Genomic DNA, 21,974 nt, shown 5'->3' on the forward strand with positions numbered 1-21,974 from the left:
ATCAGGATGCAGTTTGCTTTTAAGACTTGAGAATGATTCACCATAGGAAAAACTTACGGATAACTTCAGTCATACTGTTCTCTGCATGTAGTACGGACAGGAGAGATGCTGACTAAGTAACGTTTGAGTATGAAGATCGTTAAGAAGCTAAGCCTGAACAACTAAAATCTATCAATCCCAGGACACTGCCAACAGCTCAGCTGGCACATTGGCTATTCGGTGGCCAACATTTTAACAGAATCATAGGGAAGAACAAAGCTATCCAAAGCTCACCCAGCCCAAGACAGACAGGATTGCTATTTTCTAGTTGCCACCTTCCTAACGAACATTACATTTAACCCTGCTTTCCAGAGATTTTAACACTGATATTCCCCTCCAGTCCCCCTCAAAAAATATCAAGCTATCATTTCCATAACTTCAGTTCTTAATTAAATTACATGAGATGTGTTTGGGCAATGTAAATGAGACACTCCGGGTAAAGAACCTAACCTCTCCTATATTAACAACCTGTAAGAGCTTTGATAATTACAGTTATGTTACTCACACATAGATAAGCACTCCCTCTAATTTGGCAAGTACTCATTAAAGACCAGTTGCATAGGCCTAATTAATGTCAGTGCTTCGGCAATTGACCCTGCTGCGCCGCCAGCCCAGCACCAGCGCTGCACCTCACGCATTGCTACCACTTCTCCTGCGAGCTCCCTTCTTGGCTTTTTTTTTTCCCCTTTCAAAAAAAACAGTCCCAGATAAAAACTTCAGACCAAAACTAAGGAAGTGAACTTTTGAAGTTCTTATCGGCAATTTGGGCTGTAGTTAAATAAAAACACATGGGAAAATCTTAACATTAATTACAATGCAAGAAAAAAAAAAACAGAATTGGAATTACTATTAGAAAACTAACATTTGTAATACAAAACAACCACTTTTTAAAAAAAGAAAAAAAACAACACACTTTAAGTGTACTAACCTAATCAAGACAGTCTGATTTCGACACATTTTTCCCTGGTCTCTGCTAGGAAGGACTGCAACAACTTCTTAAGAAATCTTTTAACACCTCTGCAAATTTACTGAGAGATTTGGATGAAATGTATTTGAAAAGTACGTTTGATGAAAACTCACTACTCCAATATGACTACCCTAGAAGAAATGCTCTAACACCAGATCCTATCCTGCAATAAGTCTTGCTCTAGATAAATTATTTACTTTATATAAGTTCAAAAGATGCAGTCAGACTTGAGAAATAAATACTCTGTTGACTAGAGGCTGAGTAGAACAGCACATCTGCTGTCATCTCCAGAAAAGCGAAGAATCAGAAACGTGGAAGCACTACTTGAATGCCTCCAACCAACTCCTAGTGGCATGGACCAAGATGCACATGTGTAACTCACTAGCGTCCTGCACGTCACCAGCCTTCAGCTCGGAAATGGGCTGTTCTGCAGCCATACACTGCGAACGATAAGCTTAACACAACAGCAGAAGTGTAAAACAGGTAACTGCAAACTTACAAAGTTGCGCAGCCTTCTATGTTCACTTATACTGTATCTTACTCGCTTCTTCTGTGCTATTTTCCACGCTGCCTTGCCAGGTAAGTTACAAACTCGCTTTCCAGTCCTGAACTCCAAGGGCAGAAAGCCCAGACCTAAGTATTTTTCAAAAGTCCCTCCTGGACGAGCTACGTGAGTCTGAGCAAGAACAAGACAACCTCCTTGGCCACACACCTCCTAACGCCTTGGCCGTGACTGAACTGAGCAGCCTCGCCATGAAGACACGGACCAAGAGCATCTCAGCTGGGCGCTTGTGGCACGGCAGGCCAGGGGCTGGAGCACAGTGGCACCGTTTGTGGGGTCCGAGAGCATTGCCCATGTTCCCGTTTCTGCGTTCTCCTCCGAAAGTAATAAGCAGACAGGTTAGGTACACGTGCTGGGCTCTGGCAGCTCAACAAGAGCTATTCCAGACAGGGTAAAGCAGCCACTTCCCTGCCTTACCCGCATCCCCGTGTGACAGAACTCCGCCCGTTACCTGCAGGACAGATGCCTATCGACTCAACTTGGGTTTCACAGCACTGAACTACAGAGAAAATCAGCAATGTAGAAAACCCAAAGTGGCACCAGTGACCCGCTCAGACAGCCATTCTCACTAGGCCTTCTGACACAGGACACGCAGCAAACTAGGCTCTCAGTGGAGGTGTTCAGTGGTTAACACACAATTGAATGCTACCGAATTTAGAGATGAGTTCTTTCAAGCTATTGCACTTTGATCACTATGAATCCATACCAAAAAGAACTTCTATTATTTCTTCCATCAGATCAACACAACTACAAAGAACTAGATATTAGATTACTTCCATCAGATCAATGCAACTACCTAAAAACAACAGTTCAAGGAACAGATTTACAGAAAGATAAACCTTAGAAGGGATTTTAAAAGAGTTTATTCCCATTACAACGTGGCACGTTTACTGACATAAGATATACTAAAAACAAATTCAAGTTAATCACGTCCTTCACACTAGAGAAGGAAAGAGATGTTCTAATCTACGTGGCCTATTCTTCCTGTTCTATGTGCACGCAAAGGGATTCAATCCTTCCTAAAAGCAAATAAATTGCAACAAGCGCTGACAGAAGGTAAAAGCCGGTCTTTATTTATTTTAGCAGCGGGAGCAGACAGCTCCCTCCAGCACTTCTCCACCCCCCGCTCCGCTCGCAGCGAGGCCCGTCCCAGCAGGACCCCCTGGCCCGGGCAGCCCCAAGGTTGCAGAGCACGCTGACACTCCTGCCACGAGGTCTGCATCCTATTTCCCCTTCCTGTTTCTGCAGGATATTTAAATGCTCACATATTTGCTACAGCTGACGTGAAGGACTGCTTATTGCTTTTGTAGATGCATACTTAAATGTAATAGTGAGTGCAAAACAGAAAATCCTTCACCAAACTGACCGCCTCGCAGACTGCACCCTGCACCAGGGCTGAACCGCCCGAAGTCGGGAATTGTTCCTAAAAGCTTGAGTTGGGTTTTGAAAAAATCCCAATTTAACAGACTGTCCGTGAAAGTTTTTCACCGAAACGAAAGACCAGCAAACAAGCATTACAACAGCCACAACTTGCTCTAACATTCAAGCCAGACAAAACAAAGGCAAAAGCACTCGTGTATCAGGGAACGCCAGCGACAAGGCAGCCGCCCTCGTGCTGCAGGCCCCCCACGGCACGCAGTGCTGCGGTTACACCTACACCGAGGACTCCTCACACAGGTCCCTTCGAGGAAGGCATGCCACAGCCAACAATTCTACTCAAACTACCCCTTATACGCTTTGACTAAGAACGGCGATTTGCAGCTTCATTTCCATGCTTTCCTCTAACTCTCGCCCATCATCTGTCCTGCAGCTGGGCTCTCAGGAAGTACACTCTCTCTGAATGCAAAAAAAAAAAAAGAAAATCCAGCCACAGTGGCAGATAAGGACAAATAAGCGATCTCAAGAATATCAACTTTCTACTAATGAATTTAAAGATTGCAACAGGCTAAAGCTTCGTTGTTGTTGTTGTTTTTTTTTCCCTAGAGAGTTCTTACAATTAATTACTCACATCACAAGCGACACAATTCTGCTCTATTATTTATCAAGATCACTGTCACAGCAGGTATGTTTCCACATCACTTAAACGTACCTGTCCTTTCTAATGATTTAGGTTTAAAGTGATCAAAGGGGCTGCTGCAGTGCATACTTCATCTATTAAGAAATGATTCTTTAGTTACAAGAAGAAAAAAAAAAGAAAGCCTGTTCCAATAACCTCTGAAACTGAAATTCTCATTGTTTAAAGATAAGGAGAAAGTATTATTTCACAACACTATCTGGATATAAAAAGACAGTCCAGGAATTCCTGATTATACCAAAAGAACTTGTCAGCACAACTCCATTTTTGCTACCCAGGGACTGCTCCAAGGCCCCTCCCTATGCAACTTCTTCATTCGAGGGATGACAGCAACACACCGCAGGAGAACTGCGAACACACTTCCTCGCTAGCTCGTCGGTTTGTCCACGCTTCAAGAACGGGAGTCACGAAGCACATGACTGCTGAGAGATTATTTTCAAAGCTTCAAAGGAAGAGTGCAATTAGGGAAAAAAACACACGCAGCAAAACATGATTGCAAGTTTACAAAACTGTGCTCAAATTCACAGCCGTTTCTATTGCCCTTTCAGAAATAAGCTCCTAAACCTCAGGTTTCCACACATGAGCTGATCTGATCTGACCCAAGTTCACAAACACAGAGACGCAAGAAGGCCACCCTTGCTTCAGGTTTTCTAATCCAACGATTTCTTTATTTGCTGGGAAAAAAGATGACTTACTACGAAATAACACACCGCGCGTTTGAGGGGATCTCTGTGGCCATTATCCATCATTGCACCAGCAACAACCCATGCTACCTTCATACGCTTTGCACGTCAACTAACAACCCCTTCTTGGATTCAGCATGCATTACGGGGGTTGGACCCGACGATCTCCTGAGGCCCCTTCCAACCCCTACAGTTCTGTGATTCCCAATTTCACATCAACGCCAAAAAGTGATTGACGTAACCTTCTGAGAGGCAGACAAGCAGGAAATCCACAACTCTGAAGATGGACGTAGCAGTGTTTTGAAAGATTTAAGTTGTTCCCTGTGAAAAAAGGGATTTGGTGACTCAGAAACTCTGATTCATCTACTTCCTCCCTGTCTTCTCTGTGGCTATAAGTACAACGTAAGTAAACGATGACACTTCCACGCAGTGTGTGCCTCCTGACAGGTTTATTTAACCGCTCCAACAGGTACACTGATGGGAAGGACCGGGACTACACCCACCTGTTCAGCAAGGTCAGGAGGCAGCCGCGGCTCTGCCTTGCTGTGAGCCGAGGGATACAGCACAAGGGCGCTGCTCCCTCCAGTAACGCTCAGACCTATAAAAGCCTCGCTCTGCATCACTGTGTGTATCGACCCTCGGTAAAACCACTGCAGCCAGCCCCATCGAGAAGGCTTCCAAGTGTTCGGATTAGGTAAATCGCATGAACACATCCAAATGGACGGAGTTACAGAAGTAAATACTAATGCATAATGAAAGCTATCAAGCGGGTGTTATTTTGCTTTTTGGCTTTTTAAAACCAGAAGTTGTGCAGGATCTTTGCTTCACGACTTTAACCACTTCCTAGCACTTGAAGCCTGGAAGAACGCTTTGGTGGCTTCAAGAGACTTCGCCAGGAGGCTTTCTGCAGTTCCTCAGCGGGGGCAGCATCAGAGGCTGCAGGGAGACCACAACGCGTTAGCAGACCCTGACACGGTGCCTTCTGCAGCCTCTCTCCTTGAGGGAAGAGGATCGAGGGGGGAAGAAGGCGATACGGTGGAGATTCAGAGCAACTTGGAGAGAGCAGCACCGTGCACACGGCTTGAAACGTGTCCCAGCTCCTTGCCTTCCGAGACGCCTCCTATACTCAGCATATCAATAGCCAAACAGAACTGCGTTTAATCGCACAGCTCTGAGGTTAATTAAGGCAGTGCGGGACCCCGCCGCCACCAGGCGGCTGGGGCAGCCCCAGAACCCGCTGCCGTTCCCTCAGGAGGTGCCCGGCGCCTTCCCCTGGGCCTTCCCCCGGCAGTAGCGCCCCCCCCCCCCCCGCTGCCCTGAGGCGGGCAGTGCCGGGCCCCAGCCCCAGCCCGTCCCCTCACGGGGCCGCGGCACCCCCGGGCGGGCCGCCCCCAGCCCCGCGCCCCCAGCCCCGGCACCTGAAGCGCGGCGAGTCCTTGAGGCACTCCTCGAAGTCCACGGCCACCCTCATGCTGCCGCCCGCACGCGCGGCCCCGCCGCCGACGCCGGGCACGGGGCGAGGCCGGGCGGGGCCCGGCGGCTGCTGAGGGGACGCCGCACCGAGCGCCCCTCTGCCCTCCTCCCGCGCCCCGCCGCGACTGACGGCCCCGCTGACCAATGGGAGGCAGGAAAAGGGGGGCTCGGCCAATGAAATGTAACTGTAGGCGGGGCTTCGCCGTAGCGGAGTAGGGGAGGGGGGTGACGGCCGAGCCAAGGGGAAAGGGGGGCGGTTTGACCAATCGCAAAGCGCGAGGGGAGGGTGTAACAGGCAGGCTGGCCAATAACTGTGCCTCTCGCAGGAGGCAGCCAACCGCCGGGCGTCTCGGGGATCGCTTCCGCATTGGGCCTTAAAAGAGTAACAGCCGGGCAAGCCAACGGGGAGACCGCCGTAAGCCGCTCACCCGTTGGCCAGCTCCGTTGCCACGGCGACCCGAAAGACCAATGGCAGCGCTCTTAGGCAAGGAAGGGGCCCGCCCCCGCGCTGCGATAGGCCAGGCCGCCTGTCGGTCGCGGCGGCGGCGGGAGGCTCCTATGGCGGTCGGCCCGGGGGGCCCGGGCTTGTCCCCTGAGGCGGGCCCCGCCCCTCAGCGCGCCCCTCACGGGGCCCTCGGCGCCGCGCCAGCCCCCAGCTTCCTTCCTCCGCCTGCGGAGCGGGCAGAGGCGGACCCCAAGTTACGTAGGCAGTACGGAAACCAAGGACTTTTATTTATTTGGTGACACTTAACACTGTTTTCAAACAGAATAGTTACAGTTGTGAGGTGGTTTCGTAATACAGACCACAAAAAAGCATGTTACAGAAACAAAGAATTCCTGTGAGATACACGAGTTCAACACCACAGACAGCTGCAAAAAAAATATTTGGGCACACTAAGTGCCCAACACAGTGTAAAGCAAAACAAAACAAAAGCAAACCACCAAAAAACCTTCAAGGACAAAAAAACCTTAAGGACAGGGTTAAGGCTGTTATTTGCAAGTGATCTTCCTCCTGGAAGCATTCTGGAAATATTTTCCCTAAACAGGATGGAACTTGAGGGCTTAAATAAATCTGTGTGAGAAACACTGCAATGCCGATGCTGTGGATTTCCATTTCCACGTTGGTGAGGGCTGCGTGTGTTTTGTTTCCTCTTTACACCGCTCTTTACGCTACAAATGAGCTGTTACCGTATCACCACAAGATTAAAACCTGCATGCAAATGAAAGAAGAAAGGCATGTCCTCTCCTTTGTCCCTACTCAGCAGGGAGCTATAATTAATATTTCCAAAATAGAAGGAAATCAGACATTCCTCTAAAAACAAACCAAAATAGCTATTAAGAAGATCTGCAGTAACTGCAAAGTAAACTTATCTATTTTAGCCTTTAAAATACATGAAGGGTTAAGCCTGGATAGAAATCAGGTGAACCAGCCTCTCATCTAGAAGCAGCATCAGGTACATTGGGTTGCAGTCCAGGTGAGTCATACAAAGTACGAAGAGAATTTTTGCTAGCACTGAAGAAAGTGAGGAGGACAACAAACCTTTATTAAAAGACATCACTAAAACCAAAGAAGTTCCTATCCAAACTGCATCTAACTGAAACCTGGGGACTTGGTTGCACAGAAGAAGAGAGATCACCCAGACTGCTTAAGATCTGAAAGATGAAGGGAACCTATACATTCTGAGATTCATTTGAAACTACCTTCATGTATTTATGTGCACTCTACCTTCCTCAAGGATACATACCCAGTTCATCTAGGATTTTGGAAATCGTTACAGGAAAGAACTTGACTGAAAGTTAACAAAGGAAAAAGAACTTGACTGAAAGTTAACAAAGGGGGGTTTGTTTGTTAAATTAAATGCTTTGCAAGCATTGTAGGCTACAAGGAACTCACACCAAAAATTAAATAAAAACAAGGTCTTGGGCACAAGAATTGTGGTGGGGAAGAAGGCAGGACATTAGCTCACGCAAGAGCTTTCTGATGGTTTCTGCTTTAATTATGGATACTTTATCACAAATTAAGAGTAATCTGTTTTAAAGCATCACATAAGACAACTGTGTTACCCACACGCATTGGTCAAATCTTGACCCTCTCAAGCTCCAATCCAAAAGCCACGCAGCTTTGCCAAGTGCCACTACTCTCTCATTAGGACTTTGTGCCTTAGCTAGGGCAGACCATCTGAAATGCAGGCTGGTCTGCAAAGAGCTTTGCACATACCAACAATCTGAACTCTCAAAGCTAATACATAAAGGGTGTAAATTTTGAAACACTTTGAGAGCCAAGTTTAAAGCTACAATAAGAGACTTTAGGAGTCACAAGCATCTAATTGCTTACTCTTTGCCCCTGCATACCTACAGAAATTGATACAAAATTTTTGACACAAGAAGCAGCAATCTCCATACTGCGAAAGTAGCATCATCACACTGCACCAAACCAGGAGTTCAACTTTTTCTTGTGAAAAGACAATACTGATTTTAATTCAGGCCCTTAAGAGATCAAGTATCCGACAACTGACAACCATGTTGTCTATAAGGAGGAGATATTTAGGAAAGGCACACCATTTAGCAAAGCTCACAGATATCTTTGGCAATACACCCATTCTAATTATTATTCCTGTGTAAACCTTGCAAGTGACAGCATTCTACTGCTTTATTCACTCTCTCTCTCTCTGGGATTTCATGAAAGCTCACACTTGAGAATGCAGGTAACTGTAAAATAACTTTCATTCCTTTATTCAAACTTCACATATACAGTGGACAAAGAGACATTTTAAAATAGATCCATATAATTATATGGATTTTTGCAACATATCAAATTCAGACCAAAATTAAGATATACACTGTATTCCATAATCAAGCTAAAGCTTAAGTGTATACTTCATTGGTGTAATAAAACCCAGGAGCTATTTTGAATACTAGAACATTCACTAGTCAAATTCCATTGAGTGGGAAGTTGTTTACAGCAATGTGGAGGTTCAGAATCCCTCTTTACAAGGGCTACACAACCACATCGTAAACAACATAACTGAATTAGGCAGTTTCCTTTCTAATCTTCCAAACAGCTTTCATTTTGCAAAAGCAGCTGCTGTAAGTAACTTAGTTGGATGCGGAAAGATTTAGACCAGTGGTTTTCAGTATGCAGGTTACAAACCCCAAACAAGCAGATCACCAGCAGTTATCTTCACATAAAGAACAGACAGAGCCTAAACTCAGCCCATCTTCACAGTCCTGATGTGGATTTTCCTTATGGATGGGTGTTTTTCTTCAGGTGCTTGTAGCACAACTCATCACGCAACTGGAAAGGATCAAAAGCTTGAAGCAAGAGCCATAAGAAGAACAGCTGATGTCGTTTTAAGAGAAAAGTCAGAGGGAAATTTCATGTTCTCAAGATAAACCAAGAGAGCTCCAAAAAAACATCCAGTGGAAGAGAAAATGCGTTAAATTCAAAGTTCAAGTTAGCACGCTTCCAGTGTAAAACACTCCCTCCACCAGATGTTAGCACTGCCTTAGTCAGAAGCAAATAACTGATTCCAAATACAGGTCTGAAAAATACAGCTTTTCTTCTTGAGATTGAGGAAGTACAGGTAATTATACACTGAAATCTAGATTAAGAGGTCAAAATTGTTTTTAAGAAGTTCTAAAACTTGCATAATCCCTTTTTATACTGCTTAACACATCTGATAAATAGCTTGCGTGTCAATCTGATATATGCTGTACCGTTTAGCTCTTGAATCCTAAACCCCTCCATAAGGGATACCACACCTAGAGCACTGTCAAATAAATAGTGAAAAAACAGAGATAGTGTCTGTGTTTCAAAGCATGAAGAGTAACAGTACATTACGCAAGATAATCAGCATTATACATACAGGGAATGCCATTCTGGTCGAACAGATAATAAAGCAGTATTCTCCATGAAATACTAGGCACAAGAATAAATCAATTAGACAGGTTTTTTTTCTGCCTAATGGACAAGTCTAAAATTAACATTCTTGGCAATACAACATTGTAACTGATATGCTTCTCAATATATAAGAGCCTTAATTGCAAAAATCATGAAGCAGTGTTTATATTTGTGTCTTTGACAAGCAGTTACAGTTCTGGACAGATTTCTTCTACGCTGCGTGCTCTACCTTCCAGCTGGTCTTGAGTAGCATGTGCTGCATAAGAAAGATTACAAAAATAGGTAACTATAAGTAACACTCATTGAATACGTAAAACAACAAAAACAAAACACCGCACAAATATATTCCTGAAATCACCTTTGCTTCCCCAAAGGCAATGTTTGCAACCCATCTTAGCAACCTACATGCTTTTAGTTTCAGAGTACTGAAGCCTCCAAAATAATTATTTCACCCTCATGTTTTGAAGAGATAGCCAATGCTACCGTTCCGCACACCACGCACTGAATTCTTGACAGCCTTGGAATCAGGAGTATTTAACCCAAGACTTAAAAGAGATCGATTTGCAGAACATATGAGGTTCCTGAAATGCCACTAAGCATAGTACTATTCTGGTCAAATTTCAATTCCAGATGAGACACTTTAAAAACAAAATAATCTAATAAATGAAGTAGCACAGTCTGACGTATTGTTCACCAAGTCTTCAACTCACATTTTTGAACTAAAGAACAGTGATAAATCAGAGAAGAGGTTCCTTCTCATCAGTTATTTTCACATGAAAAAGCCTGCTGACAAAGGCTATTTATACACGTGTCTATGTGAATATGTGCATATGTATACACACATACATACATACGCTAGAAAATTCAGCTACATAATACAAAGATCAGAAAAAGCCACATCCAGATGATAACCTTAAAGCAAGCCAGTTAGGCTTGTGCATGAGTTATACTCGGTCCCAACTGCAGTTTCACAAGCGAATAGCGCCACGCAGAAACAATTTAGGCATGACCCCAGTCTTTGCACATAAGTCATCTTCAGGGCGCTGCTCACCATGGTTAAGAAAACACAATGTATTCTGTATCTATCAAAGTCCAAAAGAGCACACCCAGTCAGCTGACAGCTAAGCTGATCAGCAGTACCTGAGTAAGTTTATCATGGTTGCAATAATGCTAAATGAGCCATAAGCAGAGAACAATAGTTTTACTGCTTGTCAGGTGAACTACTACAGATCACACCCTTGTCTCTCCTGAGGAGAGATACTTTTGTGTAGCAGAAGACAGGCCTGCATGTAAATCATTATTCTTAAATCAACTTAAATGAAGAATCTTTCCTTCAGTGATTTCAAATTGAATTTTTAAAGGAAAGGTGTTTGCAGAGAGGAGCAAAGGTCACTATTTTGCAGGCAAAGCCTATTGCGTTGTTCATGGAGTCATAAATAGGGAATAGCCAGAGAAATTCCGGAGAAGCTGAAATGCTGAATCAACCTAAATGCATACTGCTACAACTTCAGCTTTCTTTTCCTCCCAAAAGCTTGACTGGTGTAACCCACATGCACGGGGATAAGGTACAGCTAAAGGCAAGAAAGGAACGACCCATCCATATAAAATAGTTGGTAGCCAAGGATGAAAACAAGGGCATAAATACACAAATAGTTCTCACCATTACTGACTGGACTGGTGATCTTCATTTCAATCAGCAAGAAATCTCATTCTGTAACCAAGAAGCGCAACTTACATTAGCAGACTTTGTGGTAAATGACAGAAGCCTTCTTAAAAACTTGTCTCAAATCCTTAGCCCCTTCCTCAGCACAGACATAACAAAAAGGACAGTTTGCAGAGATCAGGATAATACTGCTAGCTTTATTGAAAAACAAAACAGATGGGATTAGAGGGTAGAAAGAAGCACTGGATAAGAGAAGCAAATAACCTCGAAGGGATCTTCACAGACCAAACGCTTCCAAGCGACAAGAGGGTTTCAAATTGTCCCCAGAAAAACCCAGGAGCCAGAGGAGCCCTAGAGTCACAACAGACCACTGCGAGATACCGCATGTCACATCTGTATCTGAAGCGATCATCACTACCATGGAAGTCATGCTGTTCCACTGGAATAAACAGACACTGCACACCAGCTCTCACTTGCGTGGATTTAAACTCTCAGACATAACAGGTGAGTGGTAGCTACATCACTAGATGATCTCTAACTTCAGAAGATTTGAAATCAATTGGAAGAAATTATCAATACAACATGCAGTAAAAGACAGACACTTCCTCTGCACTTAAACACAAACAGAGCTGTTAGTTTAACAGACTGAAGACAAAATAAGCCAGAGTCATTGCCTGCATCATTGCCTGCACATTCAGTGCAATACACTGAAGAAAACTCTCCTTCTCTGCTAAGAAAGCACTTTAAAATACAATGATTTGAAGTTGAAGAGCTCTTTGAAAGCTATCCAGATGAATTACAGACTTTCCACACAGCTTCAGAAAGATCCAAGAGCATCCTAACATACTTAGAGTCCTAAGGAGGCAATTTCAGAAACAGAATTATTAGCATTTTGATCCACTTCCATGAAGGAAACGAATAAATCAAAATACTGTTTAAATATCCAATTGCCTAGCACGACCAAAAGTACAGATTAGAAATGAATCCAAGCAGCAAATTTTAAAACCAGCTATTTCAGAAATGTTCTGTAGCTCAAAAATCTGTAATTAACATTTATGAGAGATTCATTTGTGCCCCCGAATAAAGGTGAGAGAATAAGAGATTTCCAAAAAGTTATTCCAGTAAAACTTTGGCATTAACACAGTTACGTTACTGAACGCTTATCATCTCGATGTAGGAATTGCTTAAAACATGGGCAGTGACAGAAGACAGTTGCTTATTGACAGCTTTGACCAGATTCCCTTGTCCTTTGACCAATCCTGCACACTATCATTCAGTTCACTAGCAGCTACAAGAGTGAGACCAGTACTGAACCTCAGAAGAACTGATCAAGTACAGAGAACACAAACCGGGATAGTTGATGTAGAGATTAGGAGATAATGAAACGCCAGGGCTTGTTAAGCAGAATAATACAAAAACAGAAGTGAAGAACTGAGAACCACATGGAGTTAATGGAAAGTATTTCTATAAGCCATGGCAGAGGTGAACCCGTTAGTTAATGGACTGATAAACTGGCAAACATCACATTTATGGAATCTATTGGCCATGAGCAGTCTGAAATAGATAATTACCAGTTGTGGTTCAGAAGCTGGTTATGAGGCAAGGTGGAATGGACTTCAACAATAGAGATGGAAAAATGCTGCAAAGGTGTGCCTTCTGTCCACTGGAGAATGCAGCTGGGGAGCGGAGTTGCCTCTGTTTTACAGCAGAGTGCAGAGAGATGGCAGCTTCAAGCCATGGAGAAAGGTCCTAAGGTTGCCTATTGGAGCCCTCCTTTCCCCTGGAGAGTGAAGTTCTAGTAAATAGCCATTATAAGGCGTATTACAAATTACTGTAGAAATCCAGGCCATTAATGGGTCTCAGACATGTAGCAAGTGACCCTCTCAAAGCAAGTATGAAGGCATTAGCCCTTCCGTAAGAAATAATGGAACACAAGCGTGCAATCCACAAAACTTTAAAAAAAATGCAACTTGGCAAATCACCTGTTTATTTTGTGGAATTTAAACTATATGTAGAAGAGTTTCTAGTTCACGTGATCGTGCAAAGCGAATGTGAACCAATTTAAACCCATGCAGCATCTTCCCAAGTCTTCAGGCTGTTTTAATGTCTCTAGTTTTGCCAAGCAACAGATGAAGGAGGCTTACAGACTTCAGATTCATCACCACTTGTCTCATTAGCAAGAGATGTCTGGTTTTTTTAATGCCAGAAACCTGTTCAATGTGTCGTTCCACACAGAGGTAGGTACTGAACAGCTGTAGTTATTCACCAGAAGGCCTGGTGAATACATAAAAATCAAAGACTTTGTTATATAGTCCCAGAGAGAAGCTAAAGATGGCAGAGAAGGTGTCACCCTCTATAGTTCTAAGAGATTGCTATCAAGAGACGGCTCTGCAGCAGGCTTCAGAAACAGCTCCCAGCTAAGAGTCCTAGACTTTCTTCCAGCAGCTGTGTTAAAAGGGGAGGCTGAGGTTCTCATCCCATACTGTAAGACTGAACATTAATGCCTAAGGATAAATGATACTGAACTCCTAACAGCATAGTTTTAAGTTACCGTGAGACAGGCAGACATTCATCAGACACTGCTCTGAACAGGGAAGAAGCCCTCATGCTAGCTGCCCACTGCTGACTACAGGATGGTTTGGGAGCAGAATGGGAAGCACACCACAACACAAGGCCAGGCTCTCCCTTGTGGCCACAGCTTTAAACGTCCTGCACAGGAAAACTCCCCTACAAAAAAGGATGCTGGCAACTTCACCACCATGACTCAGTTATGCTGTGGAGATACTACTGGCCTGAAGCAGAGGTGTTTGTTTTTCTGTTGTGCTATAACAAACAGAAGCCCACGTGTTTTATTAACAGTGCTGATTGTTTTGGTACCACACCACAAATCCACCTATCATGACAGCACGCAGTACTGCACATTGAGCGTTACATCTATACCGCACCCTTTCTATTCTCACACTTGAGCATATTCATCCCAACAGCTGAAAGGATCACCAAAAGTTAAACACAGCTTTTGATTAATCAGCACCTCACCATGTTCAGTAGCTTCTGTATTCATCGTTTCTACATCTGCAGCATCACACATCTCTTCATCATCTTCAGCAGGTAATTCTTTTGCGATGAGCTGTCTTGCCAGTTTGATGTTTCGTCCTTCATTGTAGTGCATTTTTCTCTTCATTTCAAACTGCTTCTTTTTTTCTGTGGACAAAAAGTGCAGAGATTTGATATTTTAGAATAAATAAATAAAATCACTTACTTCCTCTTCAGAAAGGCATGAGCACCAACTGCTTCCTAGGTCAGGTTTATTCCTACCATGATAGTACATCGTTTTTATGACCAAACAATCCTTGTGTTTTTTTTTAAATGAGTCTGACTTATGAAAAGGGTAGTAATTAATGGACTGGAATGGCTGAAGGGCTTTTAAAAGAACCTGTCTGCAAGTAAAATGAAGTCTGAATGAAGAGAAGCATCCAGTAATGTAAAATTTCCAAAGTTTCACAACTCTTGTTTCTAACCAGACTTAAGGACAAGTCAAGATGTACTGGTGGGACAGCAGATGAACTTCTGCAGGTGTCCAACTTGACTACTGGCCAGCTACCAAAGGCTAGTTGTAAGAGAGATGTTTACCACATGTAGAAGAAAATATTTTCATCTTTCCCCGTGGCTTGAAACTTATCTTTGCTTCATACACCCAACATTTCCAAAGCAGGTCTCATAGTTAAACTCGGTTTATTGGCAGCCCCAACACTACTTCTCTAACACAATCCTGAAACTTCGGAAGTATTGCTGCTTGTCTGTTTCTTCAAAATGTTCTAGCCCAAGCTAATGTAAAGTAACATCTCTGTTGAAGATCCATGAGGAAATTTTCTTCTGATTAATTGTAGACTTTTTTCTCATTTGAGAAGTCTAGGTTTCTTAAGAGGAATTCCCATACAATAAGCTTCTGTACAAGGGTGCTGCCGGTAACAGCAAATTGCTCTGTATATGTAGATCCCCCCAAACCAAACAGTCCTGACTGAACAACCAAACTGTTCATTTATAATCTTTTACTTTCCCTTCAAAGACTATGTATCTCCATTTTCAAATGACACAGGCTTTGTCAGATAGTAAGAAATATTTGGGAAGATAAAGTACTGAAAAATGAAACTACTTGTGTGTGTGTGTGTATGTACATGTATAAAAAACACCAACTTATGCCTACCTCGTTCTTCAGGTGTTAATTCTTCATCCTCATCCTCCTCCTCACTGCTTTCCTCTAGCCTTGCTATAATCTTAGGTCCCCTACCTTCAGCTGCAGCTGCCAGTCTACATAAAGCACACAATACAAGATTCTGAGCATGGAGATTTTCACTATATAAAATACACGAAATTCCACAACACACATACAAATATAGCAAAAATAACGAACAAAATTTATGTATACTAACAAGACGCAAGAGATTTTAAGTACCAGTGGAACAATCAATGCAGAAAACTACTCTGAAAATAGCAAAAATTCAGCATCTAGAGAAAACAGCAATACCTTTCCAAAAAGGAAACCACTCCAGGAAAAACAAAGTGATCTTTAGTCAGTTTTCTATTACAATACTTACTTTTTACTCAACACATCTGCTTTTAAGGGCTCATTTGATTCTGAATCACTCACTGCATCTTCATCGTCATCTCCTACCATGCTTGGAAGGCAAAGAAAGAAAGCGGCCTTTATCAATAATTTGCTGCTTAAAAATTCATTGATAAAATATTCAAGACATTTCAGTGCTCAATTAAAAGACTCCTGCAATACTTTATAAATTGTCATTTATATCAATATTTAATTTAAATTGGAAAGCTGTTATTCTAGCACATAGATGTTAACTAAAAATGTCAGTACAAGTCAGACTTACTAATTCCACTGAAAGACAAAAACCTGAGACATATATACGTAGACCTAGTAATACACATAGACCTCCCCAAAATTTACTTTGGCAGTACATCTTGATAGCTATAACCCTTTATTTAGAAGCTCTGTATATTCACACACATTGTATATAGCCAATAGAATTGCACAGTCTGTCAGGCAATCATCCATAACGCAGTTCTGCAGCAAAACTATGTCACCTGCCATTATTTAGGACAGCAGTTCAGCAAACCTACCTGTGATACGGAGTACTAGGTTCATCTATTTTCATCAAGCCATAATCTTTGCCTGCTGGGTGGTACGTAGCTATGATGTTCATTTCATCCCACTTCTGGGATTTTTTTCTGAAATAAGAAAGAGAATCCAATGCTTTGGATCTTCTAAAAACAATTTGTTCTGTTTGGCCACAGAAAATGAACACGGAGAATGTCTTTGAGCCTCTCCTATATACTATCCAAAAGCACATTGTTATGACACACAGGCATGTTCAAAGTATAAACATGGTTATTAAACACTGCCCCGTACATACTTCTGTTAAGTCACGACAAATTACCGTCGTGACTTGACTTTCCCTAACAAGTCACGGTAGTTAAACGAACTCAGTGCTATACAAGTACATTGTGCATATCTGCAGGAGACTAGCACTCTTGTTCAATCACTGCCCTATTAACTGCCTGTTTTTGTTACAAGTTAACCTAAAATCATTCTTCCTCTTATTAAAACCCACAATGCTTGCTGCAAAAAGCCGCCTTACCTCTGCTCAGTGAGCCGCTACGATTATAAGCGAAACTGGTGCACAAACACCATAAAGCAACAAATAACTTCCTGCAGTAAAACAGATTGGACTGAACAAGCTGGTAATTAATACTGCTTTTGTCACCCTAAATTGGAATCTCAAAACCGTACTGATTCACTGGTGTAACTAAGCCACGAGAGTTTCACGCTTCACACAGCTAGCCACCAGCGATGGTAGGTTATTTAGGATTTCCTCAGTTAATCAGAGAACGTACCGCTTTATGTACATGTGCAGAAACAAAAGCCTACCCAGAGTGACACAGGCCAGAAGTGTGTAGGCCAGAAGGAAAGCAGCTGCCCTGTGGAGAGGGGAAGAGCCACAACTCTACTGATCTCAAAGTGACTGAAAGGTTTAGTCAACAGCACCCACCAGGTTCCACATTTTCTCTAAAATGCTAGTGCAAGCACCACAGGAGGCGGTCTTTCCCTTAGACTAAGCCAAGAAACATAACATTAGAACAGCAAATTAATCCCATTGTTTAATATTTCGTTATGCATTAAGGTATTCATGAAGTGTTGGAAAATTACTGCTTAGTGAAGCAAATGTTACAGGTTTGTGTTTTCTTCCAGGGGTGGGGTGGACAGTTGGCTGAAAGAATTTAGTTTAGTTACCCTTATTTAAGCGTAGACTGTTCCAATAATAAATTACAAGATTTAAAATATATATTCAGGTTCAATAAAACAACTGCTTTTAGACAGAATACCACCTGTAAAACAAAACTGATTATGCAAAATTCCAAGTATAAACTAAATTTACCCTTCATGGAAAGCACTGCATAATAAAATCGAAGAAAAATTAAGAGAGAAAAAAATATAGAAGTGGAGGAGCTGATGCTGAACCCCACATGCCACAAACTTGTACTCTAGAACTGCATACCAATAAGCTTAATCACCTTAGCATATTCTAACCACGTCTTATGTGAAGTTTCCTATCTATTTGTCACTTTATCCCAGCTGCAACACCAAGATTGCAATCTGAGCAGGCAGCACATGAGTCAGATTGCCTGCTCCAGCAGGGTGGGGAGTCATGAGCTTCGTGATTACAAAGCAAGAGCCCTAGTCCAGGAACACCAGTAATTCAAACCTACCTATTTAAGATTCTTAAAATGACCAGTTAAACGTCAGCTAAACACCTGCTTAAAGTCCATGTACGAGGAACATCAGATGATCGAGGAACATCAGATGATCGTATGGTTATGTATCGAGTGCCTCAGTCACAGCAGTCAGACGATGGTATGTATGCTGCAGGGAGGGGCCTGGTCGCAGAGATGTGACCGATGGGAGATGCTCCCACCAGGTGCCTTTGTGCTCCCTGCACTTGCCCAGAGGACATCCGGGGTTAACCCACCTGGGCTCACAACGCCAAACCTAACAGTAATATTGGAAACCTTGGAAAAAAATCTTTCACATGCAGTAGTCTTGAAACTAGACAGTCTACAGCCAGCAATTCATTATCTTACAAACACAAGACTGAGAAATATTTTAGTGGTTTCTTTTTTCACTCATTTCTTTAGATTCCAACAGTAAGCACCTCAGCTGTGGAACACCTCCCAGAGCACGATTTAAAATTCAGCTAGGAAAAAAACATCATTAGTGGCAAACAGACAAACAGGTCATTTCACCCCTTCGCATAAAAAGTTGTCACAGGAGGGTGACTAAGTGCTCTAAAAGCACACACCTCCCTTGACTGCCTCCAATTTGGCATGCTTAGGCATGCCACAGCAGCATAACATTAACGATAAAGCTTAAGAGCATCACAGGAAAACGCTTCCTGACATGACTTCAGGGGGCCAGGTTCACATGTCTGTATCTGAGAAATATGAAATCTAATCTTCCTAAGTAAAATCAGATTTAAAAGATGAGAAATTCCCGAAGTGCTCACTGTATTCTTTCACATCCTTAAACATATAAGTAACCATTTATTTTGAGACCACACCTTGACAGGTCAGTTTCTGCTGTATCACTCGAAGGAACACCTCTCACACCTCACTTGCTCCTACCATAGCAGAGTCTTGTCTGTTCCAACACAGCTGCTGGCAGGACTATGCTGCAAACCGCATCAGGGAATTATAGTCTGCCAAATACACGAACACACTTAGTTACTCTGTAAAATGCCAGATCAGATCTCTCAGATGCTCTAACAGGAGCTTTAAGGCAAAAAAAAAAAAAAAAACACATACCAGCATTGCCAAGAACATATCTACCACAAAGCCATCATCTCAGCTCTCAGGATGCTGTTCCAGTGATGTCCCAGTTTCACAAACTTCTCTTTTGCATCGTATCTTCATTAAGGAAGTTTTCCAAAGAATTTCACCATCACTAACAACAGTACCAGGTCGATAATGATGCAGATACATGAGAGCTCTTCTGAACACGGTACTTTACAAGATGACAGCTGACACAATGAGTTCCTTTATCTGCAGCTATTTTTAAAGGAAAGTCAGGTCTGACTTTCAGTATTAGAAAGAAGTACGGAGGCTGCTGATTGAGGTGCACAAAGAAAACAGACACCTTAATTCGCAAGCCACTTTTCAGTCTGAAAGGAACATCACAGCTGTACTGCTTCTAATTCTTTTAGAATACAAAATGATTTTGCTAAATTCAGAAGTAACACTGATGTAATGAAGTCGCCAACTAAAAAAATAATATCTGCATACAAATTAGCTTTAAATTCCCTATTCTGATCTTTCCAGGAAATCTTCTAATGCAGTGTGCCAGGTTTAGACAATGCGCTTTAAGTTGCAAGGCAATTTCGTAATTAATCTAATAACGCATTCACTGACTCACATCAGTAAATAGGAAATACAAGCTGGATTCCCGTCCGCTTAACTGCTTACCCCCAACTATACCACATACTCAGCTCATTAGCTTATATTCTTATTTCTCATCATTCTTCATGATGGTAGAAGAGATTGCAGAAAATGAAACAGAGGCCCCTAACAGCCAGTTTTACTTTACACCTGGTGTGATAATAAGTACCTCATGCTTATATTAAAACTAGAGGGGAAAAAAAAAAAACCACACAACTTCTGTGTACTGTATTGCTACTTACATTCACTTCCTTCAAAAATATCATGCTGTTCCTCCAGTTGTAATAATGTCTCTCTGGAAAGCAGGAGCCTTTACCACAGGCAGTACAGCAAATGAAAAACTTTTAGTTCCTACCTGGCTGACTTAGACTAGGCAAAGAGGAAAAGGAACATTACCATAACAGAAAGGAACCTGCATGCACGTTCTATTTGATGATTATTATTTCTCTCCCTGCAATACCAAGTGAGGTCCCAAATGAAGAAAACTGCCCAAAAAAATTCTATAAACACGGGTTCGGGTCCAGCTCTGGTCATCACAATGCGATGGAGTCTCAGAGAGCTGGCATCGCACGCCAAGCGCCCAAACCAGGCAAAAGGCAAGATTTCCTCTGGTCAAGGACAGGGGCCCAGCTCAAGACCACCTCGCGGGTTTCTGGAGTAACTCAGCGCCTTGCTGCTGCACATTCTCAAGGCTGTTCTCTTGAGCAATGCCGAGCACATCTGCCGTATAGTTCAACCCAAGGCGCCCTCTGTCCCTGTGGACGCACTTTTGGTTACAGATAAGCTCCTTTTGAGAAGAATAAGTCCCTCACGGTAAAGTGCGTTTCCCGAAGCGTAAACCATCCCCGTAGCGACTCTAGAGCCGCCCCGTTTGTAGACGTCTTTTCGAACACCGGCTCCCAGGCAGCGTTACCCCGGCGCCACAAGGCGCAACGCGCCGCACCCCCAGCTCTGCGCTGCCCCTCCGCAGCCGGGCCCCGCGGGCAGCCGCCACTCGGTCCCCTCGCTCCCCTCGCCGGGGCAGCCCCGCGGAGCCAGCAGACCCCCAGCACCCCCCGGCCCCCCAGCGCCGACCCCGGCCCTAAAGCAGCCCCCAGCCGCCTTCAGGGCCCCGCTCCTCCTCCCCTCCGCGGCCTCACCCGTGCTCGTCGTCGTCGCGGGCCGGGCTGGCCCGCCTCGCCCCGGGGGCCGCGCCGTCCCCCGCCGCCTTCCCGCCGCCCTTCTTCAGGATGCCCTTGATGGGCCCTCGCCCCGCCGGCGCCCCCGACGCGGAGGCGGCCGGCACCGAGGACACCGAGGGCGCCTCCATGGCCGAGCCGCCCGCCTCCGGCCCGCGCCGCGGCACCGCCCCGCCGCACCGCGCCGCGCCTCACAACGGCCGGCGCCGGGCCCCACCGCGGCCCCTGGCGGCCGGCGGACCGCCGGCATCCCGCCCGCCTCCCGCCCGCCTCGCGGGGCACCGAACGCCTCACGGGGCCCCGGCCCCGCGGGACGGGAGCCGAGGGGAGGCCGAAGCCCGGGGGCGGGGAGGAACAGGGCGCTCTGCCCCCAGAACGTAACGCGGCCGCCAGCGCGGCGTGCCCCCCGTCATCCGTCCGGGCTGAGGGTGTGGGGGAGCTGCGTCACTTCGTGTCACCGGGTCCTGGTGTGGAGGGATAAGGGCGTAATGCCCCTGCTGGTCGTGGTGGCTGGGGGGACTCCCTCCTGTCTCGCCCCCATCCTGCCCGTGAGGTGATGGATCCCCAAGCCGATGGCCGCAGCATCCCCACCGTTCACTCAATGGTGATGAGGTGCCAGGCACCTGCTGCATGGCGAGGGCACGGCCAGGATTTTATTCAGTGGACATGGCACAGAAGAGGTGGCCATGGACCAGGTGGCTTCCAGCAGGCTGTCAGCCCGATGACATTTGTCCACAGCAAGCTGGAGAGCAGAAGCAACGAGTGCCCTGAGTCTCTCCTCTCCCTCCCCGGGGTGGGTTTATTGAAGTTTCTCCCAGCACAATAAAACCCAGCTGTGTGCAAAGGCACTTTGGCTTTGTACAGGGCTTCCCAGCGCTCCTACAACTGCTTACAGGGTGCCTTTTTGTACCACACCAGGACACCCCCGC

The 21,974-nt window shown here is 44.4% G+C and overlaps 2 protein-coding genes across 8 annotated transcripts in view; both read right to left on the reverse strand.

Moving 5' to 3' along the window:
• ACAP2 (ArfGAP with coiled-coil, ankyrin repeat and PH domains 2) overlaps nt 1–5,939 on the reverse strand; it is a 65,449-nt gene extending 59,510 nt beyond the window's left edge. For 3 of the 4 annotated variants that reach the window (XM_080604884.1, XM_080604885.1, XM_080604883.1), the window contains exon 1: nt 5,744–5,939. In XM_080604884.1, coding sequence (XP_080461010.1) covers nt 5,744–5,796 — 53 coding nt within the window. In that variant the 5' untranslated portion in view covers nt 5,797–5,939. The remainder of the gene's footprint in view (nt 1–5,743) is intronic. The other variant, XM_080604886.1, reaches the window with a different exon arrangement.
• Nucleotides 5,940–6,512: 573 nt separating this feature from the next.
• PPP1R2 (protein phosphatase 1 regulatory inhibitor subunit 2) lies at nt 6,513–21,230 on the reverse strand. 4 transcript variants are annotated; one of them, XM_080604934.1, is made up of 7 exons: nt 21,007–21,228; nt 16,499–16,606; nt 15,958–16,038; nt 15,567–15,670; nt 14,399–14,563; nt 11,360–11,410; nt 8,505–9,955 (listed from the first exon to the last, which is right to left on the reverse strand). In XM_080604934.1, exons 1-6 carry the CDS (start codon nt 21,174–21,176, stop codon nt 11,406–11,408), a joined length of 633 nt encoding a protein of 210 aa, XP_080461060.1. In that variant the 5' UTR covers nt 21,177–21,228; the 3' UTR covers nt 8,505–9,955; nt 11,360–11,405. The 4 variants fall into 4 exon arrangements, with proteins under 4 accessions (XP_080461059.1, XP_080461060.1, XP_080461058.1 ...); XM_080604933.1 differs by lacking the exon at nt 11,360–11,410 and having other exon boundaries at nt 6,513–9,955; nt 21,007–21,229; XM_080604932.1 differs by lacking the exons at nt 8,505–9,955; nt 11,360–11,410 and adding an exon at nt 12,936–13,142 and having other exon boundaries at nt 21,007–21,229.
• Nucleotides 21,231–21,974: the final 744 nt, after the last annotated feature.

Source organism: Anser brachyrhynchus (genome assembly GCF_964034855.1).
Source record: "Anser brachyrhynchus genome assembly, chromosome: 9".
Classification (NCBI taxonomy): domain Eukaryota; kingdom Metazoa; phylum Chordata; class Aves; order Anseriformes; family Anatidae; genus Anser; species Anser brachyrhynchus.